At 44.4% G+C, this 16,754-nt stretch overlaps 1 protein-coding gene and 1 long non-coding RNA gene across 3 annotated transcripts; one reads left to right on the top strand and one right to left on the bottom strand.

Annotated features, from left to right (window-relative positions):
• Positions 1-1,204: 1,204 nt before the first annotated feature.
• On the bottom strand, positions 1,205-3,342 carry LOC143443668 (uncharacterized). 2 transcript variants are annotated; one of them, XR_013112827.1, is made up of 2 exons: positions 3,006-3,342; positions 1,205-2,243 (listed from the first exon to the last, which is right to left on the bottom strand). It is a non-coding gene; the product is annotated as an uncharacterized LOC143443668 (long non-coding RNA). The 2 variants fall into 2 exon arrangements; XR_013112828.1 differs by having other exon boundaries at positions 1,205-1,947.
• Positions 3,343-3,415: 73 nt separating this feature from the next.
• On the top strand, positions 3,416-14,252 carry Timm17a (translocase of inner mitochondrial membrane 17A). Its single transcript, XM_034513601.2, has 6 exons — positions 3,416-3,566; positions 6,827-6,926; positions 7,447-7,510; positions 9,935-10,063; positions 11,814-11,924; positions 13,809-14,252. Exons 1-6 carry the CDS (start codon positions 3,541-3,543, stop codon positions 13,892-13,894), a joined length of 516 nt encoding a protein of 171 aa, XP_034369492.1. The 5' UTR covers positions 3,416-3,540; the 3' UTR covers positions 13,895-14,252.
• The last annotated feature ends 2,502 nt before the right edge of the window (positions 14,253-16,754 follow it).

Raw genomic sequence — 16,754 nt, 5'->3', positions numbered from 1 at the left:
ACTCAAGTGTTAGCTGCCCCTGGGGTGCATTCCAAGGGCTTGAATAAACATTTCAAAGGCACAAAAGACCCAAGATAGAGGCAATAAAACACCTGGGTAAACGGAAGTCACTTGAAAGGAATTCTCCCAGGAGCAAGATACAGATGTAAATTAGGATAATTGGGATGGGGGCTAGATGGAAACCAGGCTTGGGAACGGATGTTTGATATATCCAATCATATGTAACCGCGCCAAACTTTCCCGCTCTCCCCAACCCCTACCCATAAATATCCCAAGTTTCCTGGGCTTGGGGTCGGAATCTCTATCTCTTGCGTGAGATATATTCCGGCCCGAGGGCCCTCGTCATTAAACCTCCTCTGCAATTGCATCAAGAAGGTTTCTCGTGTGTCCTTGGGTTCGTGCAGGTCCGGACTTGGGTGAGAGTCCCCTTTTGGGGTCTTACACTAGCCTCCGTAATTACATGTGTCAAGTCCACAATTCCATCCATCCAATCTATTATCTATCTATCTATTAAATAATCTACTTATCTATCTACATACCTATTTACTATTAGTTCTGTTTCTCTGCAGAAACTGATTATTGCTAGTGATCAAATCAGGAGAACCAAGCACATAAAAGATAGGTGCATAACTAACATTAACTCCCTGGCAGAGAGTAGTCACGAGCAAAGGACAGAGCGCTCATTCCAACATGGGAATCTACTTGATTATATTAGCCAATAACAACCTGAAGAGTGCCCACTGAGTATGGAATAAAATCTGGGATAACACAGACTCTTGAGGACAAGGAAGCAGAGAGAGCTCCAAGAAAAAGCTCCCCCAAGTGTGAGCCCATACTACCGCACCACGAGCTACGAAGCTCCTAGCAAACACACACAGATCCTGTAGGAAGCAGAAGAACGTAGTCAGGGCTCAGGGTATTTCTGGGTCCTCATGAGGTCAGGGAATATATCTTTGTCCAGGAGAGTGCATGCCTCTAGGTATTGAACTGTTCATGCCCAACAGGTCTGGAACACTGACTAAACATCAAATCCTTGTTCTCTGAGCTCCTCCTTCTATGTTGCATGCTGTCCCTCCCTCCCATATTCTCTATTCAGCAGCTTGTACAACTAATTAGATTTAACTATTCTTGTTTATAGCCACACAGAAAAAAAAAAAAAATATATATATATATATTTTTTTTTTCCCCAAATTCAATAACTTAGTGCTTTAAAGATTTGTTTATTTACACAGGGCAGCCAGGGCTACACAGATAAACACTGTCTCAAGAAAAACCATTTATGTGTCTGTGTCTGTGTGAGTGTATGCTCAAGTGCGTGTAGGGGTGTGCACACCTGCAGGCATGTGGAGGCCAGAAGAGGGTGTTGGATCTTTTAGAAGCTGAAGTCCTGGGCATTTGCAGGATGCCAGGCTTATTGGACGGGTGCTATGATACAAATTCCTGTCATCACACTTTTGAAGCATCCTCAGCCATCTCTCCAGTCCTGTTTGCTTGTTTTAAGCCAACCTCGAATATTAAAGCATCCCAAGTATCCCATTTCATTAAAACGTTCACATTTTGTGTGTATACTTGAAGACCATGGCAACCTGGAACATAGAGGTCATAGATCATAGGAGCTGGTTCCTTCATTCCACCATGTGGGTTCTGAAGATTGAAATCAGGTCAGCAGACTGCAAGCACCTTTCTTTACTCACGGAGCCATTTAGCTAGAGCGTGGTTTTTTCTTTTTTCCTTTCCTTTCTTTTTCTTTTCTTTTTTCTTTTGCCCAGGATGGTCTGGAACTTGCTCTGTAAGTGGGGCTGAGCTTGAATTTGGGATCCTTTTGTCTCCCCCTCTCTGCTTGGATTACAGGTGCAGCTTCAGATGACTGGACATTTGTTGCTCTTCTGTAGCTAGAAACATCGCTACTTGTAGCTCTATGGTTGGTTGGTGCTTATTTCCAAAAGTCTGGAAAACACCTCATTTGTCATTGCAGTCTGTTACTTATTACATTGGCTTTCCCACAAAATAAGTATCTATATTTTAAAAATAATTAAAAATCATGGGTATTTTGCCTGAATTATGTCTGTGTATCATAAGTGGTCCTGGATGCTTGCAGAGGCCAGAGGAGGGTTTTATATCCCCTGGAACTGGAGTTACAGACAATTGTGAGCTGCTATATCCGTGCTGGGAATTGAACCCCAGTCTTCTAGAAGAACAATCAGTGATCTAGAGTGCTGTGCCATCTCTCTAGCTTCAAATATCTACAGTTTAAAAAAAAGAAAAAGGTGGAATGGATAGGAACTACCTTCACAGCTGGCACGTGACTGGGTTTTCCTGAGAGTAGCTAAAAATAGGCTGATGGAACTTCATCCTTTTAGTCTTTTCTCCTTACCCAGGGAGATCTCCCGTCTCTCAGGCTGGCATTGAACTCTACATACAACTGAGGATATAACACTGAACTGCTGCCTTCACTAGGTGCCGCCATACCAGTAGCCTGACATGATGCTGGGGATCTGACTTAGGGCTTTGTGCATGCTAGGCAAGCCTTTTACCAACTTAAGTACAACTCAAGCTCTGATTTTAGTCTCTTTTCTCTGGGCTAAACATATCTCACACTTTCTGGGTCTCCTTTGTGGGGAGGCATGGAAGAGGGTCCCAAATCAATAACCCCCAAAATCATTGGTCTCAAATCGGTCATGTCATGGCCTCTGAACTAGTCCAAATGGCTCTATAACATAAACACTTATTTTCAGGGTGGTAAGTTGTTGGCTCAGTGGGTAAAGTGCTCACTGTCAACCCTTCAGTTCTGTAGGTTCTCCTCAGACCTCCATGCATCCACCAGATCCCGTACATAAATACATAAATAAATGCAATAAAAAGAATTTTTATTAAAAAAAAAAGTTACCTATTACATTCCAAACAGTTCTCTCTCCTACAAGAGCCACATATATTTGCTAAAGAATCGCTGTTCATGGCAAATTAAGTAGCACTATTAATAAATATCTGACAGCAAAAGTACTTACACAAACAAACAAATAGCCGCTGGGTAGTGATGATACACACCCCAGAGGTTGGCTGACTTCCGAGTTTGAAACCAGCCTGGTCCACATAAACGAGTTCCAGCGGGGGTGGGGGGGTGGGGGGGAGGAGAGAAGAAGGAGGAGGGAGGAGGAGGAGGAGAAGGAGAAGGAGGAGGGAGGAGGAGAAGAAAAGAGAAGGAAGAGAAGGAAGGGGAGGGGAGGGGAGGGGAAAGAGAAGAGAGAGAAGAGAAAAGAGAAGAGAGAAGAGAAGAGAAAAGAGAAAAGAGAAAAGAAAACAATCCGTTTATTCCAGGCCACCGGGCTAACCTGAACTCCGTCACTCACTACCCCGAACCCTCTAACCTTCCGCGGCCTGGCGGGGAAGCATGCACTCTCCAGGGTCCGATTGCCATTGGCTGCGGCGGGAAATGATGACCCAATCCCCGTCCAGTGACATGCCTCCGCCTGGGATCACTTCCGTCGCGAGAATCAATTTCCGTCCAGCTTGCCCTACACTCTCGCGCGGGTTGGAGCCAAGATGGAGGAATACGCGAGAGAGCCGTGGTGAGCTGCCGCCGCCGCCCTTGTCCCTTATCCCCTCCGCCCGCGGAGGTCTGAGTCCGAGGTGCAAGCGCAGCTCCGCGCGGCTCGGCGCGGAGAGCCGGGCAGCTGTGGGTGGCGCGGATGAGCGTGACCAAGGTGGCTTTTTAGCGCAGGGTGCCGGCACCCAGCACCCCTGTGACCTTGTGCATAGAGAGGAGGTCCGGCGCCGGGCTTGGTGGAGCTTTGGAACCTCCTCCCTATGGCAGGTGCTGTCGACCTTGTGCGGGGACAATAATGATCCCCTCTGCCCGCTGGGGTGACTTTGAACCCTTGGCCTCGCTCTGCTCAGTTCTTGCCTCGACAAAGGGATTGTAGATCTCCGAGTGCCATACTTGAGGCCTTATGTGTATGGTAACAAGTGTCCCCATGATGAAGCGGTTCAAATGAGTAGACCACAGATTTCAACCAAAGTTCAAGATGTCTGGATGAGCTCCTTGTAGGTTGGAGCGGTTTTTCCTACGTGGAATTCCCGGAGAAAAGGGGAGATAAATCAGTATGTGGAAAATAGGAAGAGATAAGCTGCACGTGTTCTCCGAAAAGCCATGAACAGACAAATTCATTCATTAGGCGTTTGTTAAGTAAGGGCTGTGTGCTTGGCTCAAGGAGTAAACATGGGTAAATCAGGCATAACGATCCACAGTAAGTTAGTATAATAGCTGTTGACTCAACAGATGTTTGAATAAAACCTCAAGGGTCACAAGCTGATAGAGCTTGATATTTAGGTTATTCAGGGCTTGTTTTTGTTTGTCAGGGTATTAACCTCAAATAGTGTGTCTGCCCATGATTTTAAATTATTATTTAGTGGCACTCTAAAAAGTATGTTTCAGCCTTCTGTCCTCAGAGAAGGTAATCTCCATGTATTGAGGTTGGATTTGCAGGGTTTAGCTGGACTGTAAATTGGTACTGGATACCATATAATGACACGTATTGGCAGGAGGGGTAATTTTGTTACATTAAAGATTTTACAAGTCTTTGAGTTTTCCGGGGTCAGTTGGCACAAGCCTCATGAGGCAGAAGCAGTAGAACCAGCAAGTTTAGGGACAGCCAGGATTAGACCTTGTGTCAGACGTGTTTTCAGCAGAGTGCAGTGTGCATGCCAGCACTTAGGCAAGAGGATTGCAGGTTCCAGGCCAGCCCAGGATACATAGCAAGACCATGTCTTGGTGTTTAATTAAAGTTACCGGATGTTCCTTTTCTTAGTGTGTTCTGAAGCCAGCACTATCTGAAACAGTAAATGGGTTTAATCATTGTCATAATACTTTTTACCATTTGTCTTCTCAGAGCGCTTTAGACTATACAAATGCAACGGAAAGAGTTTGGGGGAGTTTGGAGTACCAAATTTTGTGCTTAAGTTGGCTGTACTAGTTACTTGATTTTGGGGCAGGCTGCTTAATTTCTGTGTGAGCCATTGTTTGCAGAGGAGATAGCCAACAATCTTTTGTCAAGTTAAAAGACTTTGAGTTTTTGAATTCTGAAGGGAAATTAGTCATTATTCAGAATCTAGTGAGCAGTAAAGGAAAGTTTAAAAGCATACTGTTGTTATAGTGATGGTCCAAGGCTGGCTTACTACAGTGCTTGCTTGTCTTTTGTAGGGAGGGACCATAGATTGGGGTTAAGACAGGGTTTTACCACGTAGCCTAGACTGCTCGCTGCCTCTTGATCCGCCTGCCTCTTTCTCTCAAGTGCAAATCTCTTGAGACTGAACATTTTCTTCTACTACTAATGATTATACTACTTACCGGCTACTTGTTGTTATTGTTGTTGCTAACTTCAGACTTTGATGTGAAATTGTTTATAAGCCCAAGTAAGCCTCTCTGTGCTTGCCCAAGTAGCGTGTTTGTGGGAAACGGGATCCAGGAATGGGTGAAGGAGGCGGAGTCACTAACCTGGGAAAACAGACTCCAGAGACCAGCATTGAGGTGCAGATCTACTGTTTTGCACAGCAGCAAGGGTTTTTATGTAGCCTTTGGACCAATGGGGAGTCTACAGGAGCTCTGGAGTGGCCAACCATCCCACTGTCACTATGGGGAGGTGCCAGGCTGCCAGAGTGAGAGGAGAGGTCCGCAAAGATGGGAAGTAGCCACTGCCCTGTTTAAGGGCCCATTCGCACTAGTTTGCTAGGATCTTCTATTTTTTGTCACAAGGTATGCCAGTGGACACTTGTCCTCCAGAGCAGTGAAACTTCCCTCATGGTGAAACCTCCCTCACGTTCTCTGCCCCATTCACAGGCTACAACACCTACACACATGAACACTATAGAAACAAGCCTTAATGTTTGTTTCACAGAATTCTTTTAGGTTTGAAACATGGTGGGTGATGTTGCGCCAGCAGTGGACTAGACTCTCGGCTTCCGATTTCCCCTGTACCGTGTGTGTGTGTGTGTGTGTGTGTGTGTGTGTGTGTGTGTGTGTGTGTGTGTTGGATTTGTGTGATAACAAAAGAGACGCTTACAGTTGGTTTAACAAGGCTGGAGATGCTGTCTGTGTGGCAGGTCCTGGATTCTCTACGGGCTTTTATCAGCCAGATCCCTAGAGGAGTGAGTGGTTTTACTCTCCTGGTCAGATTACTCATATTTCAGTATTGTCTATGTTAGAGGGCTGCATTTGGATGCTGGGTTTACAAGTTTAACTTCTATTGTCAAATATTATTCTAGTGTGTTGAATGGATCTGATGCACACTGAAGCTTAAAATATTATTTTGAACTTACTTGCCCTGAAAAGACTTCAGACTTTTTAAAAAAGTGTCTGCAGCTTGTGAACCTTCACTGGGTCCCAGCTTTAGCCAGCATCATGCCCCGATTTCTCGAAACTGAATCAATATCGTTGATTAATCACAGTTCAATTATGTTATTTCACTTCTGTTTATTTGCTCTTTATGGTGCACATCTTGGAACAGACTTAAGTTCTTGTGAGTGACTGAAATGCTGTGTGTGGAGCTGTGGACCTAAGGGCCAGCACTCAGGAGGCAGGCGGTTTAGCAATTCATGGGCCACACCGTGCTGTGCTACCTCTCTCTTAAAAAAGGACGCGACTGTTAAGCCCTTCTAGCTTTGGGAACTTGAGGCTGCGCGGCTGTGGGTGAGTTTGGTGTCCTTGCCCTGTTTTTCCAGTGAAGTTTATTGGTTGCAGTAGGCTCCACATCCTTTCCTATACTAAACAAAAAAAGGTTCTGTGATTTATGAATAAGAAATAAGATCATCTTTTCTTCCTTCCTGTTTTTAGCCCCTGGCGAATTGTGGATGACTGTGGTGGTGCCTTTACCATGGGTACCATAGGTGGCGGCATCTTCCAGGCCTTCAAAGGTTTTCGAAATTCTCCAGTGGTGAGTGAGTGATTGGTCTTATTTTATATTCACTGGAAGCTAGGGCTAGAAATAGATTACATTTACAATCTATTATATTGTCATCATCACCATCATTATTGTTTTAAACTAGTGTGTGTGTGTGTGTGTATGTGTTTTGCTTGCATGTATGTCTATGCAATACTTGGTACCTGGTGCCCATGGTTCAGATCCCCTGGAACTGGAGTTACAGACAGTTGTGAACCTGGGTCCTTTGGGAGAGCAGTAAATGCTCTTAACCTCTGAGCCATCTCTCCAGCCCTATTTTATTTTATGTATTGGGATGTTTTGTCTGCATGTGTGTCTGTGCACCATGTGCACAGAGGCCAGAAGAAGACATTGCATCTTCAAGAAAGAGTTAGACTCTTGTGAGTTAACATGCAGGTGGTGGGAACCAAACCTGGGTCCTCTGGGAGAGCTGCCAGTGTTCTTAACCACTGAGCCATCTCTCTAGCCTCTGATCTATTACATTTTAAACCATTTCCTTTTATTTTTGTTACAGGGAGTAAACCACAGACTCCGAGGGAGTTTGACAGCTATTAAAACCAGGGCTCCACAATTGGGAGGTAAGAGGAATGTTTCCACTTACACCCTTCAGTTATACTTTTGCTGCTTTCCTGAATATGAGGCTCTGCCTGTCTGTCTCCTGTCCCTCCCTCCTTCCCTTCTTCCCTTTCTTCATTGGTCCACAGACCAGACTCAACTCAACTTCCCGAGTGCTGAGATTATAGTTTAGCCAGCAAATTGTATTTTTTTTTTTCTTTTTATATTGGTGATTTTGATTTGCTCTGCTGGTCTGGTATCCCTGTAAGTTCTTTTGGATTGATGCTTTGTTTGGAAAGTTAAGTTGGATTACTTAAAAATCTGTTTCTGTCATTCGGGGATCCAATGTTTGTTTTGTTTTAGCTTGTCATTGGGTTTCTGTTGCTACAGCAAAACACCACAGCCACAAAGCAAGCTGGGGAGGCCAGGGGTTGTTGGCTTATACCTCGTTCTTCTTCTTCATCATCAAAGGAAGTCAGGACAGGAACTTAAACCGCAGGAACCTGGAGGCAGGAGCTGATGCAGAGGCCATGGAGGGATGCTGCTTACTGACTTGTTCCCCGTGGATTGCTCAGCCTGCTGTTCTTTTGTGTTTTTCAAAATGGGGTTTTTCTGTGTAACTCTGGTTTGATCAGGTTAGCCTTGAACTTAGAGATGTACCTGCCTTGTCCCCTGAGTGCTGAGATAAGGGCATGGGCCACCACACCCAGCTAGGGCTTTTGGGGTAGGGGTGGGGAGGGATTGTTTTGTCTTGTTTTTGAAACAGGGTTACACTGTGTAGCCTTTCCTGTCCTGGAACTCACAATGTGGACCAGGCGGGACTTGAACTCACAGAAATTCACCTACCTCTGCCTCTGAGCTGATATTAAAGGTGTGGGCCACCACACTTGGTCTTTAGTGTACTTTATTATAGAACCCAAGATCACCAGCCCAGGGATGGCCCCACCCACAATGGACTGGGCCCTCCCCCATCCATCACTAATTAAGAAAATGCATTACGCATTACAACCGGGTGGTGGTGGCTGGCGGCGGCGGCGGCGGCGCACACCTTTAATCCCAGCACTTGGGAGGCAGAGGCAGGCGGATTTCTGAGTTCGAGGCCAGCCTGGTCTACAGAGTGAATTCCAGGACAGCCAGGACTACACAGAGAAACCCTGTCTCGAAAAACCAAAAAAAAAAAAAAAAAAAAAAAGACAGCTGGGCCTTAGGGAGGCGTTGTCTTTACTGAGGTTCCCTCCTTTCAGATGACTGACTCTAGCCTGTATCAGGTTGATATAAGGCTAATCAAGACACTCCCTCCCTCTTTTCCAGAAGAAAGACTATGTTCAAAGCTCAGATTTGGAGAGGCAGAAATGGTAGTTTCTAGAGTAACATGATGCTGGAGAGGATGTAATGTTCCAGGGATAACTTTAAAACATTGTGCACAAAAAGTAAATAAAAAAAGAAAAAAAAAACATTGTGCAGAAACCAGTGCAAAATATCAGGCGATTATAAAAACACAGCACTTATAAAACTGTTATTTAGAAGCTGGATGAAGAGAGATGACCAAAAAGAGTGTGGAAATGATCCACATAGGAAGATACAGTGTCAAATCAGAGCTGACCGGTTGTCATAAGTCATTGTAAAGACTTAATGCCTGTCTGGAGAAGTGGCTTCGGGGTTAAGAGCACTGGCTGCTCCTTCAGAGGACTCTGGGTTCGATTTTCAGCATCCACATGGCAGCTCACACCCATTTGTAATTCCACCTCTAGGGATCTAGGCCTGTTTCTGCTCACCAGACACACAAATGTATATGCACATTTTTTTTCTTTCTTTTATTGCGCTTTTACTTATTGGGGTGGGGCGTGTGGGGCAGAGAGCAACTCGTTCTGTTCTCTCTCTCCACTGTGTGGATTCTCAGGTCATCACACGTGATGTTCTTACCACCTGGATCATCTCTCAGGTCATGCTTTTTTTAAAAAAAAAAAAAAAATTGGATATTTTATTTACATTTCAGATGTGATCCCATTTCCCCTCCACCCAGGAACCTTCTTCCCATCCCCCCTCCTGCTTCTATAAGAATGTGCCCCCACCCACCCACTCCCACCTCCCCACCCTTGAATTCCCCCACACGTGGGCATCCAGCCTTCACAGGACCAGACCCCTGGACTTGGGCTTGCAGGTGGTTGTGAGCTAAGGCTGTGCGTGCTGGGACTAAACTCAAGTCTCCTGCAAGAGCAGCAAGCACTTTTCACCACAGCCATTTCTTCCGCCCCAAGAAAGAAGCACACCAGGAGTGTGGGCGCAGGCGCCCTAATTGCTTTCTCTTTTCTTTCCTCATTGTGCTGGGCTCATTAGATAAGCCCAGGCTAGCTCCAAAGCAAACTTACTTGACTATAATATTTTAATATAAGGCAAAAAAGGAAATGTAGGCTAGTTGTTCTTCGCTTGCTTTGTTTATAAAACAGGAAGCTTTGCAGTTTGGGGAGGACTGTTTTCCATGATTGACTGCAGTATGGTTCAAATAAGAGGCAAAGAAGACCCCTGGAACTCCATCACTAGCGGTGCCTTAACAGGAGCCATCCTGGCAGCACGAAGTAAGTGAGCATTGCTTGTTGTGTGTGCTTTGGCTTTTGTAATGCTGAGGGTTGAACCTAGGGCCTTGGACATGGTAGGCAGCTGCCTTGCACTGAACTATAGCCCCATCCTATTAAGTGAACCATCATTTGGACATACTGTCTAAGCCAGTTTCTTAGAATGACCTATCTGTCTTTAATTAATGAAACTTGTATTTAATGCCTGCACTCAGGAGGCAGAGATAGGCAGATCTCTGAGTTCAAGGCCAGCCTGGTCTAAGAATTGAGTTCTAAAACAGCTGGGGCTACACAGAGAAACAAACAAACAAAAAAATGGAACCTGTAATCTGAGACGGAGCATTGCTTTATGTGGTATAGCATGAATATTTATGGTGATCTGAAAAGTTAGTAAAAATAAAAAAGTCATTATTTATGTGTCTGTGTGGGGGCACATATTCTAAATGAGGTCAAAGGGCAGTTGGCCAGAGTTGTTTCTCTCCTTCCACCACTTAGATTCCAGGAAGTGGAATTCAGAGCCTGTACCTGCTGTGTCTGTCTCCCAGCCCGTTTGTTTGTTTGTTTGGGGACAGGGTCTCCTGTAATCCAGAATGACCTTGAACTTCTTCTATAGCTCAGAATGACCTTGAATACCTTATCCTCCTGCTTCTGCTTCTCAAGTTCTGGGGTGACAGGTGTGCACCCCTTAGAGAATGTGATGTATTACAGTAGTTAGAGCAATGGCCATTTGTTACCTATGTGACCGACAGACTGCCAGACTCTTGGTGTGTGGTTTCGTAAGTTCTCCACCATGCACAGCTGTTAGGAATAACGTTCCTCTGGATCCTAAGGACGGAGTGCAAACCAGAATGCCTTTGGGCTTAGACTAGAAGTTTAAACTCTTTTCTCGTAATAGTCCAGGCATTAATAGTAAGCTAACTTACTCTGTTACATTAATTTAATGTATGTGTGTACACAGCATATGGAAATCAAAGAACAACTTGTGGAGTGGTTCTCTCCTTCTGCCTTGGGGGTCCCAGGATTGACTTGAGGTCATCAGACTTGGAGAAAAACATCTTTCCCTGTTGAGCCATCTGGCTGGTCTAGGAATAATATTTTAAACTTACAGACTGTAATCTTGTTGGTCGGATTGGTTTTTGAGACAGTATTATCATTTAACCTTGGTTTTCCTGGAACTTACAATGTAGACCAGGCTGGCCTCAAATGCATAGAGTTCTGCCTGACTCAATGTCTCAGTATGGGGTTCACAGGCGTGTGACACCCTGACAAGGGACTGTGTGACCCAATGCTATTGAGGGATGCGAGCATGCCTCAGTAATACACACACACACACACACACACACAAGAGTATGGCTGCAGTCCAGTATAACTCTTGTGTTGGTTCCTTTCTGTTGCTTTGATAATAGACTATGATCAAAGCAATCTATAGAAGAAAGTTTATTTAAGGCTTACAGTTTCAGAGCCTGCCTACCTCAGATGACACACCTCCAACCAGATCAGACAACCTAGTCCTTTCCACAGAGTCCCACCCCTTGGGGACAGAGGAGTCAAGCGTATGAGCATGTGGGGCTATCTCTTGCAAACCATCTCAGCTTTGTTTAAAACATAGGCATCCATATACTCTGGTGGAATGGACCCCTCAGCCACTGTTTGCTGGCTGTGGGTCTTGAACAGTGAAAGAGTTTGAGAATGAGAGGAAGTAATTCTGGATAGCCCTTTCCTTTAAAGCAGTCTTTGTCATTCATGTCTTCAGATGGACCAGTAGCCATGGTTGGGTCAGCTGCAATGGGCGGCATTCTCCTGGCTTTAATTGAAGGCGCTGGTATCCTGCTGACACGATTTGCCTCTGCACAGTTTCCCAATGGTAAGTCCTCTAAGTTCACACACAGGGGAATGGTTCCCTGACATTAACAAAGAATGTATTTTATTTGGTAAAATGGAGTGTTTTGTGATTTTTTACTTTAGGTATCAATATACTATTTATATTGTTTGAGTCTGTGATGACCTCAAAAGCCAGTGTAAAAGTAGTGGGTGGGGACTGGAGAGATGGCTCTGTAGTTATGAGTGCCTGCTGCTTTTGCAGAGGATCCAGGTTCTGTTCCCAGGAACCACTTTGGTCATTCACAGCCACCTGTAACTCCTCTCCAGTTCCAAGCAGATCTCATGAGCTCTTGGCCTCCACAGGCGCTACACATGTGTGGCACACATAAGCAGGCACATGCCATACATATAAATACAACTAAAATTTTAAAAGTAGCAGGCCTGTGATTATCATTTTTAGCTAGCCACAGTGAAAAAAATGCTTTGGCAACTTAATATTTTGGTGACTCTAGCTTTTGTCAACTCGACATAAAACCAGCCAAGCAAATTTTGAGGCTAGCCTGGGCTACGTGAAAGTTAGTTTCAACTAACTTTTGTTGTTTGTTTATTAACTCTTGGAAATAAAGTTGTAAAATTTTGTTCTGTGACAAGTGACAAGGCAGCTTCCCATCTCAGAGCTTGTTTCATTGGTTTCGTCTTTGTTTTTGAGAAAATTCTCACACATTGGTTATTTAAACTGGATTAGTGAGTTCGTTTAAACATAACCAACGGGTTGTAGCTTGATGGTAAAGGACTTGCAAAGCTGCCGGCCAGTGGTGGTGCACGCCTTTGATCCCTTTGGGAGGCGGAGGCAGGCGGATTTCTGAGTTCGAGGCCAGCCTGGTCTACAGAGTGAGTTCCAGGACAGCCAGGGCTACACAAAGAAACCTTGTCTCTAAAAAAAAATAAAAAAATAAAATAAAGGACTTGAAAAGCTTTGAAGAGGTCCTGGTTTTTATCTCCTGTGCTGCTAAAATAACAACAAAAATATAATAAGGTCATTTTAAGTTCTGTGAACATAATTTTAAATGGATACCAAGATATGGGTCAAGGGGGACTGAAAAGATGACTTATTGATTCAGAGTACTTGCTGCTCCTGAGAGCACCCAAGGTCAGTGTCTAGCATTCACATTGAGTGGCTCTCAACTTCCCCAGCTCCAGGACATCCAGCACCCTCTTGCCTCCACGGAACCTACATGTACCTACACAGACAAACATGCAGATAAATTTTAAAAAATGCCAAACCTTTTTAGAAATGTATCCACAGGGGCTGGAGATGGCTCAGTAGTTAAGAGCTCTTTACTGCTCTCGCAGAGGACCAGAATGCAATTCTCAGTACACACATGGCAGTTCACAGCCTCCTGGAACTCCAACCTTTTCGGCTTCCACAGTGGTGTGCACACATACATTTGCACACATACTCGTAAAATTGTAGGGGCTGGGGAGATGGCTTAGCAGTTAAAAAGACTGGCTTCACTTCGGAGGACCCAGGTTCAAGCCCCGCACCCACATGACAGCTCATATCTGTCTGTAACTCCAGTTCCAGGGGATCTGACATCTTTACACAGAGATACATTTGGAGGTGGAGGCAGGAGGATCAGGAGTTCAACGCCAGCCTAATTCTAAGCCAGACCAAGTCTCAAAACAACAACAAAAAAACCTATTACTTCTTCTGTGATAGATCCATCTGGCTGTCCATTCTGAGCTACCTGTGATAAATCTGAAGGGTCTCCAGACCTCTGGTGGGCCTTGGACAGATTTTTATAAAGAAATTGAGACTATAGCTATAATGTAGCAAAAACTTCTGAGTAGATTGATTTCTACATATGTAGAATACTTTAAATTGGATGCTATTCTCTTACTAATCCCCTTTCCTTCTTCCCTGCAGGCCCTCAGTTTGCTGAAGACCACTCCCAGCTGCCTTCAAGCCAGTTGCCCTCCTCGCCGTTTGGAGACTACCGACAGTATCAGTAGGACTTGGTTCCCAGGATTCCTGGAACTGGGTGGAGTTCAGTAGGGTTTCAGAAGATCAAGTTACAGTCTGTCTAAAGCCTTAGGTGGGACACCAGCGGCCAAACGGGCCATGAAGAGACATTTTTCTATTTAAAAGAGACTCAGAGGGTGGAAAAGATACTGAGTTTATTTATTCATGCTTGGATTGCATCTGTGGTCAAAATAAATGTCTAATACCATTTAAAGAATCTATATGAGCTTAGAAGATAAAGGACCAAAGGCCAAATAACAGTGAAACTCGACCATCATTCCTGCGGGACTGCTCTGCCTGGTGTTTTGTGTACAGTTATTCAGACAATAAAAGGCTTCTGGGACTTAACCTTTCCTTTTAAAGTTACAGAGTTCTGCCTTTCATACCGAGCATTCCTCAGATAATGCATGCCAATCCCTCAACTTACGTGAGATGACTTGTGTATGAGAAGGACTATGTAATCAGCGAGAATCACTGCACGGGAGTTTAAGGACTGAAAGATATGCCTCATGGTCATCCTTTGCTTTGTAAGCAAACTGCTGTCTTGGTTTAGCAGATGCTGGATAGCCGGGCAGAGCTTTAATCCCAGAGCAGGTGGTGAGTTCCAGGCCAGCCTGGGCTACATGGGGAAACCCTGTCTCAAAAAAAAAAAAAAAAAAGGGGGGGGGGGAGTGATACTGGATTTAAAGCTCTTTTAGAGCTGCCTTTTCTTGATTCCTGGTCATCATCAAAACAATTTCCTTCTAATATACCCAATTCTGTATGAGAATAATTCTTAGAAGAAATATAAGGTATATCATTTTGCTTGAAAATAAAGAAGACAGGCATGAAAGCTCACACCTATAATCCTATCACTTGGGAGGCTGAGGCAGGAGGATCCAAGTTCAAGGCCAAAATTGACAGTAGTCTCAAAAAAGTCAAAAGAGAAGACAGTACATGTTTTGATTGTTTCAGGTCCCCAAAGCGGATTTGAGAGCCCTGCTGTGGGGTCTGGTGGGGTTAAGAGTTTATCCAGCCTTACTGCATAGTTAAGATTGTGTTAGGGTGACAGGGCCTTCAGAAGGCAAGTTGTGAATGCACCTGCCTTTTGGCTCAAGGCTACACCTGCATGCGTGCATAATTACTACTTGTAGGTTGATTATTTGAGGATGTCTTTTAATTGTGACAAGATAGGTATAAAATAGTATTTATCACTATGACATTTGTACGTATGTTTTGGAGGCTTGGAAATGAAAGCAGAATGTTTAACCCTCATCGTTCTGCGTGTTCCTGGTGTTACCAACCAATCTCAGCACCTAGAAGGCAGAGAGGCAGGAAGAGGCTGAGCTCTGTGCCAGCCTGGCTCAAAACAACGAAAGTTAGCATCGCTGGTAGAAACTCTGTACCCATTAAACAGCAGCTTCCAGTTATCCCTGCCCTCGACTGCTGGCAATCCACTGTCTAAATTTGCCTGAGTTACCTCATTTGCATGTGTCTTAGGGTTTTACTGATATGAAGAAACACCATGACCAAGGCAACTCTTATAAAGGAAAACATAACTGGGGCTGGCTTACAGGTTCAGAGTTTTTTCCCATTATCATGGTGGGAAACACAGCAGCATGCAGGCAGACATGGTGTTGGAAGAGCCAAGAGTTCTACATCTTGATCCGAAGACAGCAGCAGGAGACTTTCTTCCTCATTGGGTAGAGATTAAGCATATATATATATATATATATATATATAGGACTTCAAAGCCTTCCTCCACAGTGACACTTCCTCCAACAAAGTCACACCTGCTCCAATAAGGCCACACCTCCTAATACTGCCACTCCCCATGGGCCATTCTATTCACACATGGAATCATACAGACTCATTCTGTGCCTGTCTTAATTCACTTAGCATATTTGCAGGTTCATTTATCCTGTAAAAAAAATTCTTTTTGTGCCTGAAAATTTCCTTGTGAGCATACACCAACTGGGATTAATTCATTCCACTGTTGACACGAAGAGTTGTCTCCAGCATCTAGCTATGGTGAATTATCCCCTGGAGTGCAAATATCTGAGTTGCTACTTTGAGTTCTCTTGGGTGTCTACTGAGACTAAAGATTGCTGCTCACATGATAGATCTGTCTTTAACTCCGAGGAACTGCCAAATTGTTTTCTATAAAGGCTGTACCATTTTACTATTCCCAGGAGAAATGAAAAAAACGGTTCTCTCTCCTCCTTACCCCCATTCTAGGGATTAAACCCAGGCCCTTTTGTCTGCCAGGGAAGTATACAGCCACTGAACTATACCCCAGTCCTGCTCTCTTTAAAGAAACTGTCCGTATGCCATTGTGTTTGAAGTTATTGTTTTTGGTTGTTTTTTTGAGACTATCTAGTTTATTTCATTTGCATTTCCCTAAAGCATTAATGAAATGGAGTTGGGGAATCATCTGTGTCACTCCATCTTTCAGTCATAAAATACAAATGTGTATCAGGAAAGGGTTCAGACAGCACATTCAGTTGCAGAGAGAAGGTGAGCTCACCTAAGGTAAGCTAATCCCTTTACATGATGTGTCAGCACTTGCTATTGCAAATATGGCTGTTCCCACATGCTAAATGTCTAGCAACTGAAACTGGTCATAATTCCATCCTGTGATCTGCTTTTTTTAGTTAACTCATTATAGGGCTGGAGAGATGGCTTAATTGGTAAAGTGTGCCAAAGAAATATGCAGACCTGGGTTAAGATCTCCATTGTGGTGACATGCACCTGTTGGGACAGAAGGGAGAAGAATTCCAGAGCTGGCCAGCTAGTCTAGCCAGCTGCAGAAAGATCCCCCACTGGGGGACTTAGAAGGGGTAGTGGCTTAGCAGGGGAAAGTACTAACAA

Source organism: Arvicanthis niloticus, chromosome 10 (assembly GCF_011762505.2).
Source record: "Arvicanthis niloticus isolate mArvNil1 chromosome 10, mArvNil1.pat.X, whole genome shotgun sequence".
In the NCBI taxonomy this organism is placed as follows: domain Eukaryota; kingdom Metazoa; phylum Chordata; class Mammalia; order Rodentia; family Muridae; genus Arvicanthis; species Arvicanthis niloticus.
The sequence above is the reverse complement of the archived record's forward strand: the minus strand, read 5'-3'. Positions and strand labels throughout refer to the sequence as shown.

Bases quoted from the DNA above. Each gene is read 5' to 3' on its own strand.
- Timm17a (XM_034513601.2), top strand. From the start codon at position 3,541: ATGGAGGAATACGCGAGAGAGCCGTG. The intron at 6,927-7,446 runs GTGAGTGAGTGA...TTTTTGTTACAG, and splicing joins GTTTTCGAAATTCTCCAGTG to GGAGTAAACCACAGACTCCG. The intron at 10,064-11,813 runs GTAAGTGAGCAT...TCATGTCTTCAG, and splicing joins AGCCATCCTGGCAGCACGAA to ATGGACCAGTAGCCATGGTT.